The sequence below is a fragment of the Neophocaena asiaeorientalis genome, unplaced genomic scaffold (genome assembly GCF_003031525.2).
Source record: "Neophocaena asiaeorientalis asiaeorientalis breed wild unplaced genomic scaffold, Neophocaena_asiaeorientalis_V1.1 scaffold125, whole genome shotgun sequence".
In the NCBI taxonomy this organism is placed as follows: domain Eukaryota; kingdom Metazoa; phylum Chordata; class Mammalia; order Artiodactyla; family Phocoenidae; genus Neophocaena; species Neophocaena asiaeorientalis.
In genome coordinates this window covers 971223-994029 of record NW_020174425.1, presented here as the reverse complement: position 1 = coordinate 994029, position 22807 = coordinate 971223, and the positions used below count along the sequence as shown (strand labels likewise).

General features: G+C 39.0%; 1 protein-coding gene across 1 annotated transcript in view; it reads right to left on the bottom strand.

Moving 5' to 3' along the window:
• Positions 1 to 3119: 3119 nt before the first annotated feature.
• Positions 3120 to 22807, bottom strand: part of ROS1 (ROS proto-oncogene 1, receptor tyrosine kinase) — a 114057-nt gene continuing 94369 nt past the window's right edge. Inside the window, 5 exon segments of the mRNA XM_024756668.1 lie at positions 3120 to 4155; positions 11980 to 12143; positions 20318 to 20452; positions 21481 to 21684; positions 21899 to 21996. Coding sequence (XP_024612436.1) covers positions 3845 to 4155; positions 11980 to 12143; positions 20318 to 20452; positions 21481 to 21684; positions 21899 to 21996 — 912 coding nt within the window. The 3' untranslated portion in view covers positions 3120 to 3844.

The window sequence follows — 22807 nt, the reverse complement described above, 5'->3', positions numbered from 1 at the left end:
TTTGTCCCCTTGATTCTTCTAGTTGTGAAAAGCCTAGAAGGATTGGGATGGGTCTTCTGGTTTGGGCACCCCATAGCCTTGACCAATGCAAAAAGCAAAATTGGATGGGCTCCTCTTTACCAAAGAGAGAAGGTCAAAGAGAAGTCAAGGACAACTTAAAATTTATGACATTTATTCTACATCCATAAGGCTATTCTGAGGATAAAAGTTGGGTTTAAGATGGGAGAAATGCTAATGATAAAATAATTTTTTGCCTCCTTTAACATCCTTTACCATCATTTCAAGGGCTTTCAGAATTTCAGGCCTCACCTAAGTTTGATCTGAACCTCAAAGCAGTCCACCAACTTCTATAATATGTCTAGGTCTCAAGAGATAACTCAGGATCTAAAGAATCCTCTTGAGCCCCTCTTGACAGTAGACCAATCTTCTGGCATCCCTTCCATGAGCTAAAAGTGAAGACTTGTGAAGTGTGTTGGAAAAGGATGATGAGAAAGCCAATTCATCCATTAAGTATGAATACTTACTTTAGATTAAAGGTATAAAATGTTAAAAGACATCACCCTGTCTTCGGAAAGCTTGCAATTTATTCGAGTAGATAAAATACATAGAAATAGAACAGAAATACATATAGTTGCCAGCAAATGAGATATAAAGACAAGGGCAACAGTAATTCTGAGAAGTGAGAGGGGAGGGAGTTAGGGACAAGCCTTTCCAAAAAGTTGGAATATGAGCTGATCCTAAAGGAAGACTGGAATTTAGATAAGCAGAGAAGAATAGGTGAGAACATTCCAATAGGCCAGGGAAAACCAGGATGGGTAAGCAACACAGAGGGTATCTGAGACCAGGGACAGACTCTTTTCTCCAGGACATTTTGAATAAAGCATTTTCAACAGAATTATAGCAACACATTAATTTTATCCAGGTAAATTTTGTTCAACTGGCAATGTTAAACCATAATAATCTTATGGATTATTTCTTCTCCTTGAACAATTTAAAATGAAGGTTAGATTTATTGATTGGCTTTTGTATTGTTTTGTTTCGTTCGTACCAATTATAACTTCTGCCTTTGGGAGCCATTATTTCTCTCAAGTCTAACATTCCCAGGTCGTATTTTGCAGATAAAAAATTTATCAATAAGGTTTTATTCTTCTGTTAATTTTTAGTGAAGAACATATTTTAACAAGTGCCAATTTTAGCCATTGCCAATTTTTTCCCTCTTGATTACAAAATCTAATTTTTCCAGAATTAACTTACATGGTTTTCAGTATTACCAGCCATTTGTATTTTTATCAATTACTTTCATCTATAATAAATTTCCCTATGAGATTTCAGCCACTATTTAATGTTGCATTAAGTATTTCTACCAATATTATTCATTATGAATTATAAAAAAAGACTACTAATTTGCACTTATATCCTAGCTGAAACATGATATTTTACGGGGGGCCGTTCCCCTCAGCTATTCTATAAATTTCTCTATTGTAATGCAAATGTATTGTACTGAAAATCGAATTCTTCTATATGCTTCTAATCCCTTTGTGTATTCCAAAATAAAGGTCTGTGGCACTGGCAGAGCAAAAGTCACGGTTGCAAGAAACAGAAACTGACTCTGGCTGATTTAAAAGAAAAACATTTATTAACAGGCTATGGAGATAATTTTTAAAAAAAGCTTTGATGACTCATCTACTACAGAATGAAATTCAAACTCTGTGGTTTAGCACTAAGACCCTCTACTGTCTGCTCTTCCCTATCTCTCATTTCTTTTGCTTCTCCCAGGACAGGATGAACTGTTAATGCCAGTGTTTGTAGATGACCACACTCCATGTTACCCATTTTCTTTATTTTTGAAACTGCTACCTGGCCAAATGCTCAGTACTGTGAACTACACTAGTAGTTATAGTAGGTAACTACACTCCATATAGGCAGGGATTTTGTTTTGTTCATTGCTGTATTTCTAGTGCTTGGAACAGAACGTGGCATGTAGTAACTATATGTTGAATAAATTATTAAAGGATTGAATCAATAAATGTAAATACAGGGCGGGGGAAAGGCTATGGAGATAGGTCACAGAATCCCTGGGAGGGCTTGAGAACCCAACTCAGAGGCTATGGAACAGGGAGCCCGGCCAGAAGCAGACAGCAGAACCAGGCCAGTCTGGCCTCCCCGGTTGCCAGAGGCACCAGGCTCCAGACTTGCTCTGCAGACTCTCCTGGCCCTGGACACTGCATGCTGGGAGCTAGACCAACTGCAATTGCCACCGTCACCAGGGACGACTCACTGTGGTTCCTATTTCTTTGCTTCCTTCGCTCTCAATTAGAAGCCTGTGGTGGCTGTGTCTGAGTGGTAGGGGCTAGGGTCACTTGCCTGCCTTCTTACTGTGAGAAATCTCGGGGAAGCAAATGGAGCATAGCTCCCACTCGGAATATAATGGTAGAGGAATTCCCCAACACAGGAAGGGGCATCATATGCTGGGCTAACAAAAACAATGATCACTGCCCATTAGAAAGTCAAAAGATCAGAGGGAAAATATTCTGCCTTGTTCAGTGAGATGACAGATGTGGCTGAGTGGCCATAAATCCTGGACCTTTACTTGAGGGCTGTTCACCACAGAATTGACACATTGACCTCCCTGTGTTCCTCATCATACAGCCTATCAAATGTGCAGGTTCTCAGGCAGTAGGCAAATTTTAAAATGAACCAAATGATCCAAGGTGAAAACATACGTGTTCCTCTTCCACAGTAGTTTTTAGCAAATGTTATGATCAAAGTGTTCTTTATAGCTCGTGAACATCCTGTATACTGCAACTAAAGAACACACAATACTTTCATTGGTGTTGCTATTAGAGCATTTGAGGCTTTCAGATTTAAATGGGTAACTGCAAAAATACGACTGGCTTTAAATCAGTGTTTCTCTGCAGCAATTTTTTAATTGCTCTCATTTAGGTGCTCTCATTTAATTTTTAATAGTTCTCATTTAGGTGTTTATTATTTTGTGTGGTTGCTAAAAATCACACAGCTTGAATTAACGTTATATTATCATTTATGTTTAACTTTAAGGACACTTGGATAGTAAATGTAATCCTAAGTATGTTATGTATAAAAGGTATGGCAAACAAAAACCATCTTTATATTAGCTAATTTCTGTAACAGCACACAAGTCACAGAGTGACTTTTATATGACCCAAAGATCGTGGAATGCTAAACTTTAGGACGTGGAGACCTTCATAGTCCTGTTGTCATTATGACTGAAGCTGCTGTTCCAAGTCTCCAAAATACAAAGTATTTTAGAGTAGTCATTAAGGACAATATTGTAGTAATAGCTTTCCAAATGACTTCTCGTGTCATAGGTGCTAGTTCCTTCTGTACGTGTAGAGTTATTTAGTCACTTCCTTTGTGCCTTTTGGGATAATCTGTGGTTCATTTGGCCCCTTGAGCACACTTCTCATTCTCCTCCTTCAGGTCCCTAAACATAAGTGTTGAGTCTTTAACCACCTAAGTAAGATGTTTCTCTTACAGCCCGGACTGAAGGGTGGGCAGTGGCCTAAGGGACCTCGGGGTGAGGAATCACAGTTTCATTTCCAGACTCATAAGTCTTTCCAAGCTTTCCCAAATGCTCAAAGGTTCACCTCAGAATTCTGCTGAAGGTTAAACAGTTGGTATGGGGATTGTCACAACTAAAACCAAATGGCTCTTGGGGCCAAGATGAGAACTCAGGAACTTCCCTGTGTTAATTCAGAGTCATAGACCACCACCCACAACATGTATCATTCTACTAGGCTTTCTTTCAGCGACTGCTTAATGGGAGGAGTGTTTCTCTCAACTCTGCATTTCCCAAACAGAGCTATTAATCAGACCCATCTCCACATCCACTGTGAGTGAGACAGGCATAGTTCAGGCCCTCAGGCTTGCCAGGAGGGCAGTAAGCCACTTGTTTTTCTTGGCAGATGTCTTTGTCTGCATGTGATTCCTTCTCTTCTTTCCTCAGACCACAAGATTCAGATGCCTTGGAGCTTAGAGGACCCTCAGAATTTGCTTCACCTTGTCTGCATTCCGTAGCCAGTACCACATAGTTTAACCCTTCTTGGTTCTTGGTTTCCAGTAAAGCAGTTGACATAACGTCATCTGAATTCAAACAAATCATATGACCATCTTCATCTGTGAAAAAAAATACAAAAGTTATTCTAGCATCTGTTTGGTTTCCTTTATCTGTACTATCCAGGCTGTATGAGAATTAGAACAACACCAGCCTTACCCATTGGTTCAGCAAATATTTATGATGACCACTAAGGGAACACAAAAGTCCAAGACATGTTCCCTGTCCTTGACGCTACTGCGGTGTAGTAGGAAAGCAGAAATAGTACCATGGAAGGTCATGTGTGCGTATATAAGAAAGGAATACATAAAGTGATGAGAGCACAGAAGTGATTAACTCTGCCATAACAGGTGAAACAGGTCATGGTCTTTGTGACAGGAATTAAGTGGCCCTAGGGTTGCCCTTTTTGTGTGAAGTGCTTACCCTTTCACCTTGCCACATCAGCTAAAATACCTACCTTTAAAGATGTATTTCTTTAGATAAAGTAATTTAATCATTTATTAAGCTAATATCTATTGCATGCCTACTGCACACCAGGCTGTGTCCTAGGTATTGATGATACAGCAGTGAGCAAAACACATTTGTTGCTATTTGGGGTTTACATTCTAATGGGGAGAGACAGACAATAAGCTAGTGCAAAACTAGATTTATGTCGGGTGGTGATAAGCACTGATATGAAATATAATAATAATAATTGTTATTAATACTTACAGAGTACTTTCTATGTACCAGGCACTGTTCTAAGCGAAATGCATATATTAACTCATTCTCCTGTTAAGTCAGTACTGGCACTATCTCCATTTAACAGATGAGGAAATTGAGGACAGAGGAGTTCAACAATTTTCCCAAGGTCACACGACTAGAATTTGAACCTACAGTCTGTGTCCTCATGTTCACCTCCCTGAGGGGAGAGTGGAGCTGCCGTGCTGTGTGACAAGAAGGTGGTGGGCAGTGTGCCCTGCAGGAGTCCTTGAGAGGCACTGACTCCAGACACACATGTTTGTGAGGTGGGCCTGGCAATAGAAAGATGGGCAGCCAGAGGGTAGTTTGACCTTCTTCACAATTGTGCTCATATTATTTTGTCTTTCTCTACTTAGAAGCTGACCTTCTTACTTAGAAAAGTATAAGAATTCTTGTTGAAACCTAATCGCAGGGTTTCTGAAACATTCCGCAAAATTCTAGGGAGTCAACAAGATAAATATGCAAATGTATATTGTGGGAATTATTTGCTTTTTAACAATGCTTTCCAATCTCTGGGTGTTACTACCTGGATGAAAAATTTACAGTCGGAAATATTACTGTCCTTTCATACAGCATCACGTTTTACTAATCAGAAACATTCCAGTCAGTAGATGCAGGTCCCTCCCTTTCTCCTCCTCCTACTTCCAGCACAAGAACATCCAAATGTGTGGGTGAGGCCTGCCGGGCTGCCAAGCTTCTGTGCTTGGCCCTGACCTACACCCAGGCTGGATTTATTTAAATTGAAATATGGGGAAAATTTAAATAATTTCAAAGGACTAAGGGAAGCACCATTGCATCTATTACTCCCTGATGGAATTTAACGGATCTACCTATGACCAAGTTCCAAGCCTGAACTACAAAGCCTATTTTATTAAAGAAGCATGTGAATCACTGTCCTTGCTCTGTCTTCTTAGGTGTTTATTTCATTTTCAGACACTCCCCCACTGCTGAAGAACAAGAAGCCCGAGCTACAGGCTCACAGGTTCTTGGGCATCACCCCATGTTCCTCTTCACTGTTCAAACATCATCCTAGTATATTTCAAGCCACACAAATAGTCAGATAGTGTTGTAAAATATCTCCCCCACAGAAATAAGTTTATCAGATGTCAGGTTTGGTTAGTGCCTAAGTGCTGAATATCTATGGAAGGATCCAACTGTTATGATTATTGTCAATATGTACTTATAGCCATTGAGAAACTCATAAGAATAACTTGCTATGCATGATAATAGCAATAGAAAATATCAAAAAATGATAGCAAGAAATAGGATATTTAACTTTAAATTGCCCGGCGGCCCAGATTACTGAGGAAACTAGGATGATATTCCTGAAGGGCTTAAAGAAATCAGGCTAAAGGAGTTTAGAATTTCAACAAAAATGTACACCTACAATATAGGTAGGTCTAGCTACTCATGTTATCAGCTGCTTCACTGCCATACATTTAGTCCATTAAATAGCATAGTGGAAAACTTTCTACTGAAACATGATTTAATTTTTTGCCTATATTGAGTTATTTGGAAAAAAATCTTTTACATAAGGCAAATAAATTCTTTTTACAAATTCGGGTACAACATGTCAAAGAAAAATCATTAGCTAACTATTCCATTTGTTCATAGTACTTAGGGCAATATTTAGTAACTTGACCCTGGCAAGCTTTCAGCAATTAGTACATTTTCTTATTGCATAATTATGAGAGATGGGGCGGGTTGTTTATTTTGGTTTAAAAACTACTGTATGGAAAACCTGAAGGTCCTTAAAGCAGAGAGAGATCCTGAGCAAAGATGGCATGCACTTGGCAACCCTTGGTTTAAGAGGGAAATATTAAAATAAAGACTTCCAAGTAAGACAGGATATTTACAGACAAGACATATGCTGGCTGACTGGCTATGTTTAGAACAGCAGAAGAGCATTTAGATTTGTTTCCTGTGGAACTCTCTGGGACTGATGAGGTGATGTTTACACAAATGTTTGGATGAAGTCACTGGGATATTTTTACTAGATCCCCAGATATGTTACTAATCTTCTCTCTCTATCCCCTCTCCACCCCATTAGGTCAGTAGGACCATAGCATAGGCATGGTATTATTGCTCCCTGAAATCCTAATGCCTTTTTTTTTTTTTTTTTTTTCAAAAAAGTCCTCCCAGTGGCTTTCCTCTCTTCTTACATACCTCCGACAATAACAAAGAAGACTTCTTACAGTTTTGTTAAATATGCCCACCAGTCTGCAAAGCAGCAAACTATTATTAAATGCATTCTCTTTTACTTAAAAGGTAATTAAGTTTAGGCTTGCCTTGAAGAGACTGTTCCATGATTTCTATCCTTTGCAAATTTGCAAACTCTGCTTTTCATTCTATTTCTTCTCTCTTCTCTAACACTTTTTTTTTTTTTTTTTATGTGGTACGCGGGCCTATCACTGTTGTGGCCTCTTCTGTTGCGGAGCACAGGCTCCGGACGCACAGGCTCAGCGGCCATGGCTCACGGGCCCAGCCGCTCCGCGGCATGTGAGATCTTCCCGGACCGGGGAACGAACCCGTGTCCCCCACATCGGCAGGCGGACTCTCAACCACTGTGCCACCAGGGAAGCCCTTCTCTGCCACTTTTGTTCAGTCACATCGAATTATCAAAATTTTTGGTGACCCCCGTATCTCTTTCTATTCCTTATCATCAGGATTTACATTCATTGTAAATCTCAGAATGTGAATTTCTCTTGTACCAAAATTGTATATCTGTCACGGCACAGAACTACTTGTTTCCATCTAAATTATCAGAGTTTGATTATATTCCCTGTTAACCTCTTCCTGCCTCCTTATTCTGCCTCATTATGTCTGCTTCTCTATTTTTTTAATATTATTTAGAATTTTAATTCAGTCTTTCAACAACTTAGCACCTAAATAAATCAGCATACCAAAGAAAACAAAGTGGGGAGAGTGTGGGAGCAGTTTTCTAACCATAGCCACGTCTCTGTGAAGGATGAGAGCAAAGGCTCTAGAATAGAGTCCTACTCCAGCCCCATTCAGCAGGATGACCATGGGCAAGTTACTAACCTCAATCTTTTCAGCTGTAAAATGGTAATATTATAATGCCCACTTCATAGGGCTATTGTGAGGATTTAATGAGTTAAATTTATATAGCACAAGTGATATATAAAAAAGTGCTAAAATAAACTTAACTAATACTGCAATTAAAAGCCATTCACAAAAAGAGTTTTGTTCTCTATATGTACTGTTACCTCGGTCTCATAGATGAACTAGGTAATGCTACATGGTGAAAGGATTTTCTTAAGGGTTCATGGAGACTTCTGGTAGACCCTAAGGTAAAACTAAGTTCTCAGGCCTTCTAACACCCATTATGACAGCCTCTGTAATTTTTATATAAAATGTCTGTACTCATTAGAAGGAAAGGCTTCCGTGAGCGAGGAGTTGAATTTTAAAATATAACATAAGTCAACTGTAAATTCCTCGCAACCCTATGGAGCTCTTTATCTCTGCAGCATTTGACCACTCTCAAGTCTGTGAGCCTCTCTCCTTTGGATTTCCATGACAGCCTTCCTCTTCCCTTTCTGACTTCTCCTATCAGTGCCCATCATCTTTCTTTGTCAGTCCCTCATATATTGGCTGTTTTCTGGGTCCCATCCACTGTTTACTTCTCTTCTAATTCTATACACTTTAATTGAATAACCTCAATTACACCCTTGACTTCAACTACCTGTATTTCCAACTGAATACTGGGCTTCTTCACTTCTCCCACATTCAGCTCAAACCAAACATGCGTAAAGCTGTTCCTCCTCCTGTGCCCCCACCTTTGGGAAAAGCATGGCTTTGCACCTAGTTTCTCAAATCACTGGGATTCACCATCGTCTCCTCTCTTCTTCACCCAATTAGATGCCAAATCCTCTAGCATCTACCCCTGTGGTAAGTCTGGTTTCCATATCCTTCTTTCTATACCTGTCACCATTCATTATTTCAGCTTTCATTAATTTTCATTTCTTATGTGATTAGTGTGACCACCGTTCCTCCAGTTTCATCACTTGCCATTTCCCACCGTCAAGTGTGATAAACTACCTGCAGTTCTGTGAACCCCCATTCTCTATTATTCCCTGACTTTCTACATACTGCTCCTTCTATCCTGAGATACCTTCTTCTCACCCCTCTGCAGGACTCAGTTTAGGATTAACCTCTCAGTGGCTTTTATTGACTCTCCCTCTGCCATACAGTGTAGGTTTGGCATGCTGCCGCAGGACTCCCACAGAACATGAATTCCCTCTCAATGGCAACAGAATGCCTCCTGGCTTCTGGAAGAAGATGTAGTTTAAAATCATCTGCTCACCAAATCTTCGAAAACAAGCTCATTTGTTAAAAAAAAGAAAAATGGTGGAGAACTGACCAGAGAATCTACATCTCACTCATTCCTCTAGACTACCAGCCAGTGTGTATGTATACAAACATACACAAATGAACATATCTGTAAATGGTTGTATATGCATATAAAATATCTGGAAGTATATAATCAAATCACAAACAATGGCTAGCACGGGGAGTAAGGACAGGGAAGAAGTAAGAGACTAACTTTTTACACTGCTTAGATACTTTTATATGTTTTTTAAACAATAAACATAAATTACTTTTCTAATAAAGATCTTTAAATACAGTTATAAAAATAATATAGCAAGGGGCTTCCCTGGTGGCGCAGTGGTTGCGAGCCCGCCTGCCGATGCAGGGGACACGGGTTCGTGCCCCGGTCTGGGAAGATCCCATATGCCGCGGAGCGGCTGGGCCCGTGAGCCATGGCCGCTGAGCCTGCGCATCCGGAGCCTGTGCTCCGCAACGGGAGAGGCCACAACAGTGAGAGGCCCGCGTACCGCAAAAAAAAATAATAATAATAATATAGCAAGAACTATTACAGAGATTAATTACTAGGAAAGTTAGAAGAAAAACCGGAAAGGATCAGGGGTCACTTTTTTGATTGATTGTAAAATAACATAAAAATTCTTTTTTAAACCTTTAAGAAGATGATGATTGTGTTTCATTTTATAAAGGCCACAAAAATGATATTCACAAGAAAATCTGAATCAGAGGCTTAGTAGTTAAGCTTTGCCTTCTAGAGATCAGAGCAGTGATTTAGTAAGGAAATCATGCTTTCAGTGCCCAGTAAGCAAAACCACGTTCTGCTTGCCTTTCAAACATCTCTGCAATCAACTCAACCCACTTACTGCCATTCATCTACCTCAGGAACAAAAGATTTCATTTTACATATTGGCAAACCACCCCAGATTGTTGTTCCTCTAAAGTTTCCATATGTGAAGTTACAACCAATAAGAACCAGGCCAAGCAGGGGCAGATTCACATGGCTTGAGCAAAACAGTATTATTCAGTAGTGGACTGGTGACACTCACCTTTCCTGTGGATAGAGACACAGTCCTATGACAAGGACAACTTTTAAAATCACCAGTAGAAGAACAGCTCACTACTAAACATTACATACGAGATTAAAGAAACTGACTCTATAGTTTCTCAAGGGAAAGAAATACTCTTGCCTCTTTTTTTTCTTTAAAGCATCCCAATGGTACACATTAAATTCAGGTGCTTACCACTATACTAGGCCTTGCACAAAAGTCAACAGGTATCTGTTGAAATAACTTTTTAAATTTTCCCAAAAATTCATTCAAAGGAATACATTAAGCAAACGTTTAGAAAATGAGAAGGATTTTATTGTATGCAGAACGGCTTATAGATACGTTTTTTCTTAACCTGGGTGATCGTCACACAGTCAGGTATACGTATAGAACCCTCCAGAAAAATGGGGTTGCCTTGCAGTTTTAACTTGTAAGGGCTCAACCATTGGCACTCCTAGAATCAGCTCAGTTCCATGATGAGAAGGCAGGTAGAGCCAATGTGAGATTATTAACAAGGCTTATTCTGTTAAGGATCAGGATGCATGCTCAAAGCAAGCACAGCCCTTTCCAATCTGTCACTTAGCTGTTTGTGTTAAAGAAGTCTCATGATCAGAGTCTTATCTCCATTCATGTCATGGATCCAAAGTTACTCAAAATGTATAGTCAGAAACACAGCAAACAAGACAAGCAGATATTCGCCCTTGGGCTTCGTATTTTTCCCTGCTATTATTAGTCAAGTGCATCACTCACGGTGAAGGTCTCACGGTAGAGAGATGACTCCAGGGCAACCATCAGCCATTGTGTAATCAATCAGTGCAGAGACGGAGAGTCTTAATTTCTGAGGGATTCTGAGTCATGGTCCATCTTGCCAGGTTTATTTCTAAGCAAGAATGTTTGCATTTGAAAAAGAACAAAGGGTCCTATGATCTTTTAATAATGGGATGAAGTTTAAGAGCAGCTGGAAAGGATCATTTTCAAATTTATTTTTCTGCAGCCAATTAGGCAAATGTATTGTAAATCTGATTTTGGAAATGAATTAAGTGACTACTGTGTTTTAATACCAAAATACTGTAGTGGAATCACAGTAGCCCTTGGCAAGGTGTGACCCACTACAATAATCATAGCAAACTCAGTAGCAGTTAAAAGCACCAGTTACACATATACATAGCAACATGGACGACTCTTAAAAACACAGTACTTAATGAAAAAGAAAGAAAAGAAGCGTTACATAACACGATAGTATCCATGCCTACAATATACAACAAATTAAAAGATACACATTAAAGACATCAGTATGGCTGCCTGGCAGGTAGAGGGAGGAAATAGAACAGGAGAGGAATATGGAGACAAAGGGACTAAACAAACAAATGAAAGAGAAGTCTTGCATAGACCGATGACGATAATGTACCATCAACTATAATTAACTCAGCTCTGCCACTGAGGTGCAAACTGGCATGGGGGTGGAGGGCGGAGAGAACAGGCCTCATGAAAATATAGTCTAACATGTTAATTCTCATCCTTACTATCTGAAATTATAAATCCAGGGGCCATACCATTATTCTTTTTTTTTAATTTAATGAACAAATCAAAATTATTTTCAAAGAGGAGTACAATAAATACTTGATTATGAGGATGGTGCCAGTATATTATTCTTCTTACGCACTGTAAGATGTCTTCCACGTACATCCCATTTTAACCTTATTCAGTTCACACTGTAGAGAAAACCCAAAAATTCTGAAGAAGAATCAAACTTACCTGCAAAGGCTTCATTTATGACTCCACTGGGGTTTGTTTCTCCTCTGCATTGAGAAATACTATTTAAGGAAAAATTTCTGAATAACTGAAGCTGTTCTTGAATTTTATGGAAAGTAGGTCTTTGGTCAGGTTCTTGAGCCCAGCACTGGGTCATTAAATTCCACCTGGATATGTGGGTAAGGACACGAAGTAAATAGTGATTGGATATGACTAGGTAGCCATTACTGATAACCCAGGTAAGGTCATTTCAGAAGGAAAAGAATTTGAGGTATTGCCAGTTTTCCGTAATTAATATAACTGAACCAGAACAAAAGCTTTTGTTTCTTATATAATAGTGGCTGGCATCTTCCTTCTGAAAAGCTGACATTCAGCAGTTATTAATCTAAATAAATAGATAGTAAATAGATGGTTGGAAAATGTTTACTGAACCCATTAGGAAACTAACAGCTATAAAAATTACTGAAGAAGCTGAGACTAAATTTTACATTCATACACTGATATCTGAAACAAAATCTAAGATTTACTCCAAGCCACACAGATACTTAGTGGCAGAACCAGAGGTAGAAATCAGATCCAATTCTAATGCTTTTACTCTTCATTACACTGCCAGGTTCATTAAGAGACTCAGTTCTCCTAGACATAGATAGCTGGTTGAACATTCTCTTTTCCTTAATGGTTGTCTAAGAAATGTCTGTGCAGAACTCTTGACTAATGTTCATTCATTCATTCAGCAAAGATTTGTTGGACACTTACTATATATGAGCAGTATATCAAGAGCAAGAGATGTGACAGTGTGACTCCTGTCCTCATACGATATATATAGCAAACGTAAGAGGGAGACAAAATTTATCCACTACAACTCATAGGAGCAGGGGGAAAATGTAGCTCTTTTATAGTTTTTATAGTTCTAATTCTCAAAGCCCCACCTAGTAGAAGAAAATTAGTACAATGCCATTTATAACCTAGCCCATTCCAATATTTTAAACCACCCTTTTTAGGTAATCCTCAGTCTTTTATGGATAATAACTCAGTCTCTCTTATCTTTAGGCTATTCCTACTCCCTCTGTCTTCCTCTCCAAGGTGGTATCAGGATTTATGTGGGGTGAAAGTCTTTTGTGAGTTGTACTGGCACAGTGAAGGATCCTTTGGACCCCACTGTGCCCTCCTTCTCTAGTCTCAGAATGGAATGATGAGGAATTCCATAAGGAGTGACTGGTCTGGTCCATCCTGCAGGCATCAGCTGCTCTCTGCAGTCTATGATCCCTTTAACCTGTTCTTTTGGCCCTTCTCCCTGAACTGGTCCCCCCTTTTCTCTCTCTAGCTGCAGGCCTCTGAGACGGCATCATGTCCCGTATCTGCCGACAAGGCCCAGGAAATCCCTTCCTGTTTCTGTTGCATGCCCGAGGATGCTCCTCGGCTGAATCTCCAGCCTTCGACAAAATGTTCACTCTACACAGGAAACAAAGGAGGCTTAGAAGGGCAAGCTACATGTTCCCTGTCTGGACATGCCGTCCTACCCTGTTCATGATGCTGGGTGTCCATGTCAATGTGGGGGATCCCCTGCTCAGTGATCTCCTTGCCATCCTGCCAAACTGGGAGGAGTGGGCAGTTGCTCCCTGTGCTTGGTGTCACCCGCACCTAATCTAACTGAGGCCTACAGAGGTTTCGAGACCTAAATATCCAACATCTTCATCCTTCTACCTCTGTCTGTTAAGGTCTCTTCTTCCTACACTTGCCCGGGGCTTAGAAGGAGTTGAGTTTCTCTTCAATTCCTCTTTTTTTATTAGACTATCCTTATATAGAATTATAGGTTTAGTTGCTCACACCTGGCATTTAGCAAGCTAACAAGGAGCTAAAGGAGTCTGTTGGGTGGGCTAAAAGGTTCGTTCGTTTTTCTCCATAAGGTGGGTCTAGTAGCACTTAGTTGTCTTTAACTTCATTCAAAACAATTTTGTTAGATTGTATGTGACAGCTGTCACGTCAGCGTGCATTATAAAAAAAACTTATCAGAATTGGTGTAGCCATTTCAATATTGAAGGTGGAAGGAAAAAAAGCAACATTTTCAGCATATTATGCTTTATTATTTCAAGAAAGGTAAAAATGCAACCGAAACGCAAAAAAAGACTTGCGCAATGTATGAAGAAGGTGCTGTGACTGATCGAATGTGTCAAAAGTGGTTTGTGAAGTTTCGTGCTGGAGATTTCTCGCTGGAGGATGCTTCCAGGGTCGGGTAGACCAGTTGAAGTTGATAGTTATCGAATCGAGACATTAATTGAGAATAGTCGACGTTATACCACACGGGAGATAGCTGACATACTCAAAATGTCCAAATCAAGTGCTGAAAATCATTTGCAACAGCTTGGTTATGTTAATCGCTTTTATGTTTGGGTTCCACATAAGTTAAGAAAGAAAAACCTTCTTGACTGTGTTTCCTCATGCGATTCTCTCCTTAAACGTAACAAAAACATTCCGTTTTTAAAACAAATTGTGATGGGTGGTGAAAAGTGGATACTGTACAATAACGTGGAATGGAAGAGATTGTGGGGCAAGCGAAATAAACCACCACCAACCACACCAAAAGCCGGTCTTCAAAGAAGGTTATGTATATATGGTGGGATTGGAAGGGAATCCTGTATTAAGAGCTACTTCCGGAAAACCAAACGATTAATTCCAACAAGTACTGCTACCAGTTAGACCAGCTGAAAGCAGCACTCGACGACAAGCGTCCAGAATTAGTCAACAGAAAATGCATAATCTTCCATCAGGTTAACGAAAGAGCACGTGTTTCTTTGATGACCAGTCAAAAACTGTTACAGCTTGGCTGGGAAGTTCTGATTCATCTGCTGTATTCACCAGACATTGTGCCTTCAGATTTCCATTTATTTTGGTCTTTACAAAATTCTCTTAATGGAAAATATTTCAATTCCCTGGAAGACTGTAAAAGACACCTGGAACAGTTCTTTGCTCGAAAAGATAAGTTTTGGGAAGATGGAATTATTAAGTTGCCTGGAAAATGTCAGAAGGTAGTGGAATAAGAGGGTGAATGCAGTGTTCAATAAAGTTCTTGGTGAAAATGAAAAATGTGTCTTTTATTTTTACTTAAAAATCAAAGACACTTTTTAGCCAACCCAACAGATAACCCTCTCTCTCCTCCAAGCTTCATTTCCAAGTCTACTGACTCACTAAAAAGGTCAAGTACCTGTTCTCTTTTTTACTTTCTGGATCTAGAAGGCCGATTGGGGGCAGAGAGAGAAAGACTGCTAAAGAAACATAAACTGGGAAGTATTTAAAAATATTAGTACTACCATATCAACAGATAAATATACAATTACAAATTATAAGTTCTAAAAAAAAGTACTAAAGAAAACAGATGTGAGCTCTAATTAGAGATGGAACATTTTTGGCAAATTGCTTATAGAAGGACCCTCTGCAGAGGCGATGTTTAAGCCAATGAACTCTGTAGGAAAATAAGATGCTAGTCATGGGGACTGGGTGGGGATGGAAGTCAGGGAACACACTAGAAGAGGCAAAAGCATGTGTAAATTCCTAAATTGGGAAAGAGCTTGGCACATTTTAGAATGTGAAGGAAAGCCAGTGTGGCTGTAGAGCAGTCATTGAGGGGGAGAGTATAAAAGATGAGGTCAGAGAGGTGAGGATCACACAGATCAAGGACCAGGCTAGGTGCTGGATTTTATGGCACTGCAATGGAAGCTGTCCAAGGTTTTTAAGTGGGCATGACCTTTACATCTTTAAAGGATGACTCTAGTTGATATATGTGGAGAATTGATTGTAGAGGGGCAAGTTGGAAGCAAGGAAGTTGTGTTTTTTTTAACATCTTTATTGGGGTATAATTGCTTTACAATGGTGTGTTAGTTGCTACTGTATAACAAAGTGAATCAGCTATACAGATACACGTATCCCCACATCTCCTCCCTCTTGCGTCTCCCTTCCACCCTCCCTATCCCACCCCTCTAGGTGGTCACAAAGCACCGAGCTGATCTCCGTGTGCTATATGGCTGCTTCCCACTAGCTATCTATTTCACATTTGGTAGTGAATATATGTCCAGTAAGCTGGGACGAAGCGAAGGAAGTTATTGAAGAAGACTAGGTGAGAGATAATGGTGTTAGACTAAGACAATGACAGTGGAGCGGGAGTAAGAAAATATTCATATTGCTAGGTGACAATGACGCAGAAATCATCATAGGCATTGTATTTAAACTAGCTGTATCTGTATATGGCATGCAGACTCCACTTCCATCTCTTTCATTCTTGCAAGCACCTCAGGTCAGAGTTAATACTCAATATCAGAGTATCATGGAGAAACCTAATATTGGTCTGTTTTTCAGTATTGATCTGATGACTTTTCATATATATTACAAGGAATTTACATTCTGGATATGGAGTGCCAAACTTGGCTTTATTTTTTAAAGATTAGAATCATCGCTAAGAACCTAATCTTTTACATATTTCTTTATAATCTGTGACATTTAGAAACAGGGATGACAGAGAAGTCAGTGAAAGACAATTCGACTCTGAAATAACATTGTGTAACTGATATTCGATCATGGAGTTAAAGTTAGAATCTTGATGGGAATCTTAGGGTTGTCCTAAGAGGTGAGAGGAGAAAGCGAAGTGTAACTTGCCACAGGGAGCCTATCCCTTCTAAAAAGAAAGTTGCGATTCTGAGATACTGCCAGAGGATACATTGAATCTCTCAAGACTTGTCATATTTCAATTATGAAGTTTCTAATTTATTTATTTATATCCCACCTCATTCTACAAAGTATTCAAGACACTTAATGGAGATGATTTAGTGAGAAGGAAGGAGCGAGAGGAGGACGGATGGAGAGGGGAGAGAAGCCATCCATACAGTCGCCCCTTTGCCACTCTGTACTTCACCCACTCACACTCCCCTCCAAAAGTTTAATCTGTGCAAGTTATTTAAGCAGATATTCCTAATTTTCATCTATGGAGGCTTTAATTTACATTGAGTCCATCATTACTCTTAACTCTCTGATGGCAAAAACAATTGACCTGATGGTATTTAAAACCTTTCTCTCCCACTATCCAGGGCCAAATGAGCACTGGATTGCCCTAGATTAAGAAAAGAGGAGCTCTATAAAGCAGTAGTCATTTAAAAGTAAAGAGTAAAACTTGTGCTCTTAAACAGCTTTAAGGTGACAATGGAATAAATGACTAGGCTTTTAAAATTTTATCAATCCTAAAAAATGCATTTCTTACATCTTTCAGGTAAATTAACAACAACTGTATCTTTGGCATAGGGGTCTTTCCTTACAAATACATACTTGTCACAATTCAGTATCATGCATTAAATACTTGTACCAAGTTATAGTTACAAATATTCAAGCATATTAGTCTAAATAAACTGACAGCTCCTTCACTTTTATTAAAATTTACCTGGGCTGGTTGTTCTACCTCTAAACAGATACTCACACATTATACTTGAAATGTCTCATTTAGCTAAGTGTTCCGGTTCAAATTCTTCCATTCACTATGCCAACCCCTTTACTCCTCTTTGCTTCAGTTTTTTCCACAATAGCACAAACTCATTAACCATGTTCATTAATAGTCTCTATGAGTAAAATCCTTGGATTCGTAAGGCAATTGAAATTCAACAGTTGAAAACTCCATGGCATCTTTCAGTATTAAGGGGATGAGTTTCTATAAGTATTTAAGCACAGCACATAAAATACAGCTTTTAAAATACCCAATCCCGGAAAGACCCAGTTAGCATCAATTAGCGTCTAGGTATACATATTCTTAAGGGGTAAAAATAAGGTGGTGAGCCTCCATGTTCTCCGATTGTCGCCTCTGTCATTTGAGAGACTCTCCAGTAATTTCAGTTGCCCCTGTGATACCTGTGAAAGAGCTCTCACTTGATGTAGATTGCCCTTTGATCCCGTTTATTCTTGAGAGTGCCTGGTTGTTGTGCAAACTAAAAGCTGAAGAGAATGCTGAGGGCTGGGCTTTGCACCGTCCATCCCAGGCTATGGAAAGAAGGGCAGGAATGCTCTGAACTCTCACATTCCATTAATAGCTAGCCATCTATGGACTCACCTGCCCCAGAGTGCATCCAGGTGCTGAGTATTTAAGCAGTGAATAGAAGGAGCAGCCTGGCTCAGCACAGACTTTCAACCCTCTAAGCTGGGCCTATGATCTCCGAGAACTGCTTCAAATAAAAATCAGTTCCCTCTGTACTCTAAGGAGAGTAGTTAATCTTTATCGTGACAACTTAAGGCCGTGGACAGATTGAATGGCATCGCTGAGAGCTCCATTTCCTTAGCACAGCTTGTCTTCCTGGTTGGCCATGGGTCGTTAACCCTTCCTAGGGATCTGGAGCATGCAGCCCTTAGAGGGCTTGGAGCATTGTTCACTTTTTAATTACTGATGTTCAAATGAACTTCAAAATCAGCAATGGAAATTTTAGCTTCAAGGAAACTATATTTTTATAAAATTAGAGCAATAATGTATCCAACTGAATAATTATTCAAGATAAAATTATATAGAATATTATCTTTTTCCACTTATAATCAGGAATATTTTTCTAGAACTTTTCTAGCACTCCTTCTTTCTCCTCCTTCTAATTGAATTTTTGGATACCCTTGGATAGAGCAAAGTTCAACATACCCGCATTTTTCTTCTCCACAATAGGGCAATTAATTATCCACCTCCCTCTTCCCCAAACAAATGAACACATAAGTCAAAACGTATAATTCAGTGACTGATTCCTAGAGTGCCTATCCAAAAAAAGAGCCTAATTATGATGAGGTGCATTACCCTCTAGAGGGGAAGTTATGCCAAATAGAATTCTAACAGCACAAGGAAAATTTCGTGCAACTGAAATTTGGGAGAAATTTTCTGAGTGATCAATAGATGTGTAAGAGATGCAAAACAGTGATTAGTTTGCTAACTATTTAATTAAAATGTATTTTATACCTAGGTATGCTGGGTTTTTTTCCTCAAGCCCTAGACTAAAGTTTTTCAAATTTTGTGTAACTTTCTTAGTCCTAACTTCTCTAAGTTTTTCCATCTGCCCCAAAAGGATCATGAGTCATACTTTTAGACACTGCCACCAAACTTGTTCAGGTATGTGTATAACTGATCCTTCTGTAAATATCCCAGAGGCTATAAGAGCTAAGCAGAAACAGACAGTGATTCCAATCTTCTTCTAGCTGGAAGATTTAAATAATACAAAAACATTCACCCATAGAACATCCAGCCAAGGTGCCCAGATCTTAATCATCTTTGGCTCTAGTCTGAATAATCCTCTAAATAACACAGCATAGGCAAGGCAGTGCAATCATGGTGTGTATCCGCATACTGCTAATTCCTTTTGCACTTGTCTGTACCACGCAGTTTAGCACTTTATTACATGTTGGCTTGTTATCCAGCTGCTCCATGTGTGTGTCTTTTCTTTCAAAATACATTCAGAGATGCTGAAGAAGCGTGGCTCTGGTTTAAACACCTCTGTATTCCATACAGGCCTTAGCATGGTGTAGTGCACACAACAGAGGAGTTTATACTTTGATTATATGTTCTTTTAGAAATTTCTTGGGTAAAACGCCTCTTAGAAAAAGTGTCAAGACTTGATATTTCTGCCAAGGTTGTTCACAAGAAGGTAGATTAGTACTCAGCAAAATTACTTGGCTTGTTTTTCCTTTATAATTAGATCAAAATCACCTGCTGTTCCAAGGATCACAAATCTATTAGAATTCAATAGTTGCCAGGATCAATTTGATAAAGTAACTAATACTTATGTAGCCACTTCTTGTGAAGTTCATAAATAGATAACAACCTATATAATTTTTAGCAGTACTATATCCCAATATCAGCTTTATCAACAAAAGCAATCCAACTATTAAACAATATATTTCTAGTTAATAGAACCTTTTAATATGCAGGTTAAGATGTTAGTCAAATTAGATCTTCCAAAATGAAATGAGTATATATGTGAATACACACACACACACACACACACACACACACACACACACACACACACACACGCACACACGCACACATATACACAAAGAGCTTTTATTTATTTATTAGAATTCTCTTAACCTAGAGTATAAACATATTCTGCTGTTCTAGATTTTGCTTCTGAAATGAAATATCATGTATATATATATATATATAAATAAAAAGAAACCATCATGTATTTAGTAAATTAAGTGCCACAATAATTTACATTTTACATAAGATATACAAATATATAGACTCAGTTTTTATTTAAAAATACCATACCAATGAGGCACGTGATTGCATGTGCACATGTTTTTGTTCTTGGGTACTTATGGAACATAATTAACTTACAGATCATCGGGACAATTTCTCGGTGGCTCCAGTCTCCCTCCTGTTTGCACATAGCTTAAAACATCAAGGTTAGAATGAGCTGGATAAGGCTGATGACCAAGAGTTAAAATTTCCCAAATCAAAATTCCAAAAGACCTAAAGATATTAAAGAGTTTGCTTTAATTATACATATTAGAAACATCATGTTTACAGTAGTTTTTCCAACATAATTATTCCTGGGGCTATCAGAGTCTACTTTGTGATTGGCATTTTTGGCCCCATAAAAGGCAAATGGGAGACTTAAAAGCAAGTTGACCTCAAGAAAAAGAGAACAAGCAACTGCATACTAGCAACACTTCAAAGGTGATAGGAAGGCTTAGTGGGGGCACACACACACACACACACACACACACACACACACACGCTGTGCTCCTCTTCCCTGGCTGAATCTGCACTGCGGACCTCCATTATCTATGGCTTTCATAGCTTCATTATGCAAACACACTAGGGGTGAGCAAGAAAGCATTTCACCTTTCTTCCTGAGTTTGAGTGCTAGTAAATGTGGAGAGGGAAGGCATGAATATAAACTGACAACACTGAAGACCGACTTTATTTCATCCCCAGTTTTGCAGAGGTCCAGTCCAGCTTAAAAGGTATTGGATGAACCTTTACATTTTGAGCAGCTTTAATCAAAAGTTTGGGGTCAACAAGCAAAAATGAGGGGTTCTATTCAAATAATAAAGAGCTGTCCAAACCTCCCTCATGTCCTAATCGTTTTGAGATCCATGATTTAAATTCTGTGTATAAATTAATGACCAAACATCCCAAAATAGTAGGCATTTGGACACATACTTGGACATCAATTCATAGGCACCAATTCCTATTAGTCATAGCCTCTGCACTTGTGGAGAGTAGGAAGCTATCTGAAATAAATGGCTCTATTCCACATACACCAGTAAGGTAACGGATCAAAACGAATTGGAGGGAGAGGTATAAACTGTTGAGACCCAGGAATAGCCCTTCCTTGCCCACCAGCTTTCACTTTAGCTTGAGGCAAATCACTTAACCTCTCTGGTCTTATGTTTTCTCACGTAAAAAACAAGACTAGATGACCTTTTAAGATCCCTTCTGGCTCGGGCATTGGATGGTTCTGCCCACGTTTCTCTGTGTCCTGTTAAGCTCACCATACATCAGACTGAGTAGTGAAGATTCCATCCATCAAACTTTCTGGAGCCATCCACCGAACAGGGAGCAGGCCTTCTCCTCTCTTTCTATAGTAATCATTTTTATAGATGTCCCTCGCGAGTCCAAAGTCCCCAATCTTCACTATCCGTGATGGGCTAGTGTAGTCTTTTACAGAGACGAGGCAATTCCGAGCTGCTAGATCCCTATGGCAGAAGCTATACTTTAATAATAATAATAATAAAGTTCCAGAGATCAGACAAGTAACACTAGGAGGTCTGTAGAGAAGAGAGATTTTAACAGAAACTATTGCTATTTTGAAGGAATGAAAATGTTAATTATCTTGTATATTCTACCCAAACTACAGGTGATTCTTGTGCCAATCTTCGTAAGAACCCTTTATCCAGAATGTCACTGTACCTGTGAATGAAGTGCATCTGCTCCAAGTAGACACAGCCTTTTGAAATATCTACACAAAGGTCTACAAGGTCAACCAAGGTGAGTAAAGGACCGTGAAACTGTAAGAAATAAAAGAAAAATTACAGGCACTTTTCCAGTTTGCACAAAATTTATATGTATATTTTTGGCCACGTATATATGCATGTACACACACATATATATGATGTTTTAAAGGAATTTTTAGTTATGGTAAAAGAATTCCAACAAAGAGGAAAATAACTACATTTATATGCTTTCTACCAAAATATACATAAATAAGACTATCTTTAGTAAGCAGAAGCAATATAGAATCTTTATTGGAAAGATCTCAGGGTGTTAGATCAAACAGACTAGTTAAAAACCGAGTTCTGCTACTTACAAGCTGTGTGAACTTGCTCACATTGCTTAATTCACTGAGCAATTTTCTCATATGTAAAATGGGAACAATAATACTGTGTCAGATTTGAGATAAGCTATGTAATCTAGCTGGGACATAACAGGCACTTAATAAACAGCAGCTGTTCTCATTAGCAGTAATGATGATAGTTTAATCAGTTTAATTATTGGCCCAATGTCACGCTATAATGTCAGTCATGACAATGGGCTTGTTCTCCATATGGGCCCCATAGAAATTGTTAGCAATACTCTATTTCAAGGTCACAGATTACTCCTCTCATCTAAGAGAGCCAGCACAAATATACAGTTGAGCCTGTACTGGCTGCGATGATTTCTACATGAACAAAGCCAGTTGAAGTTTTTATTAGTACCATATGGAAAAAATTCAAAGTTCCTTCCTGGAGGCTATATTCATATACTGTCTGTCCCTTACCATTTCCCTGCAATTACCCTGTTTCAAGCCTTTATCATCCCTATCTGATGCTTCCCAAACTT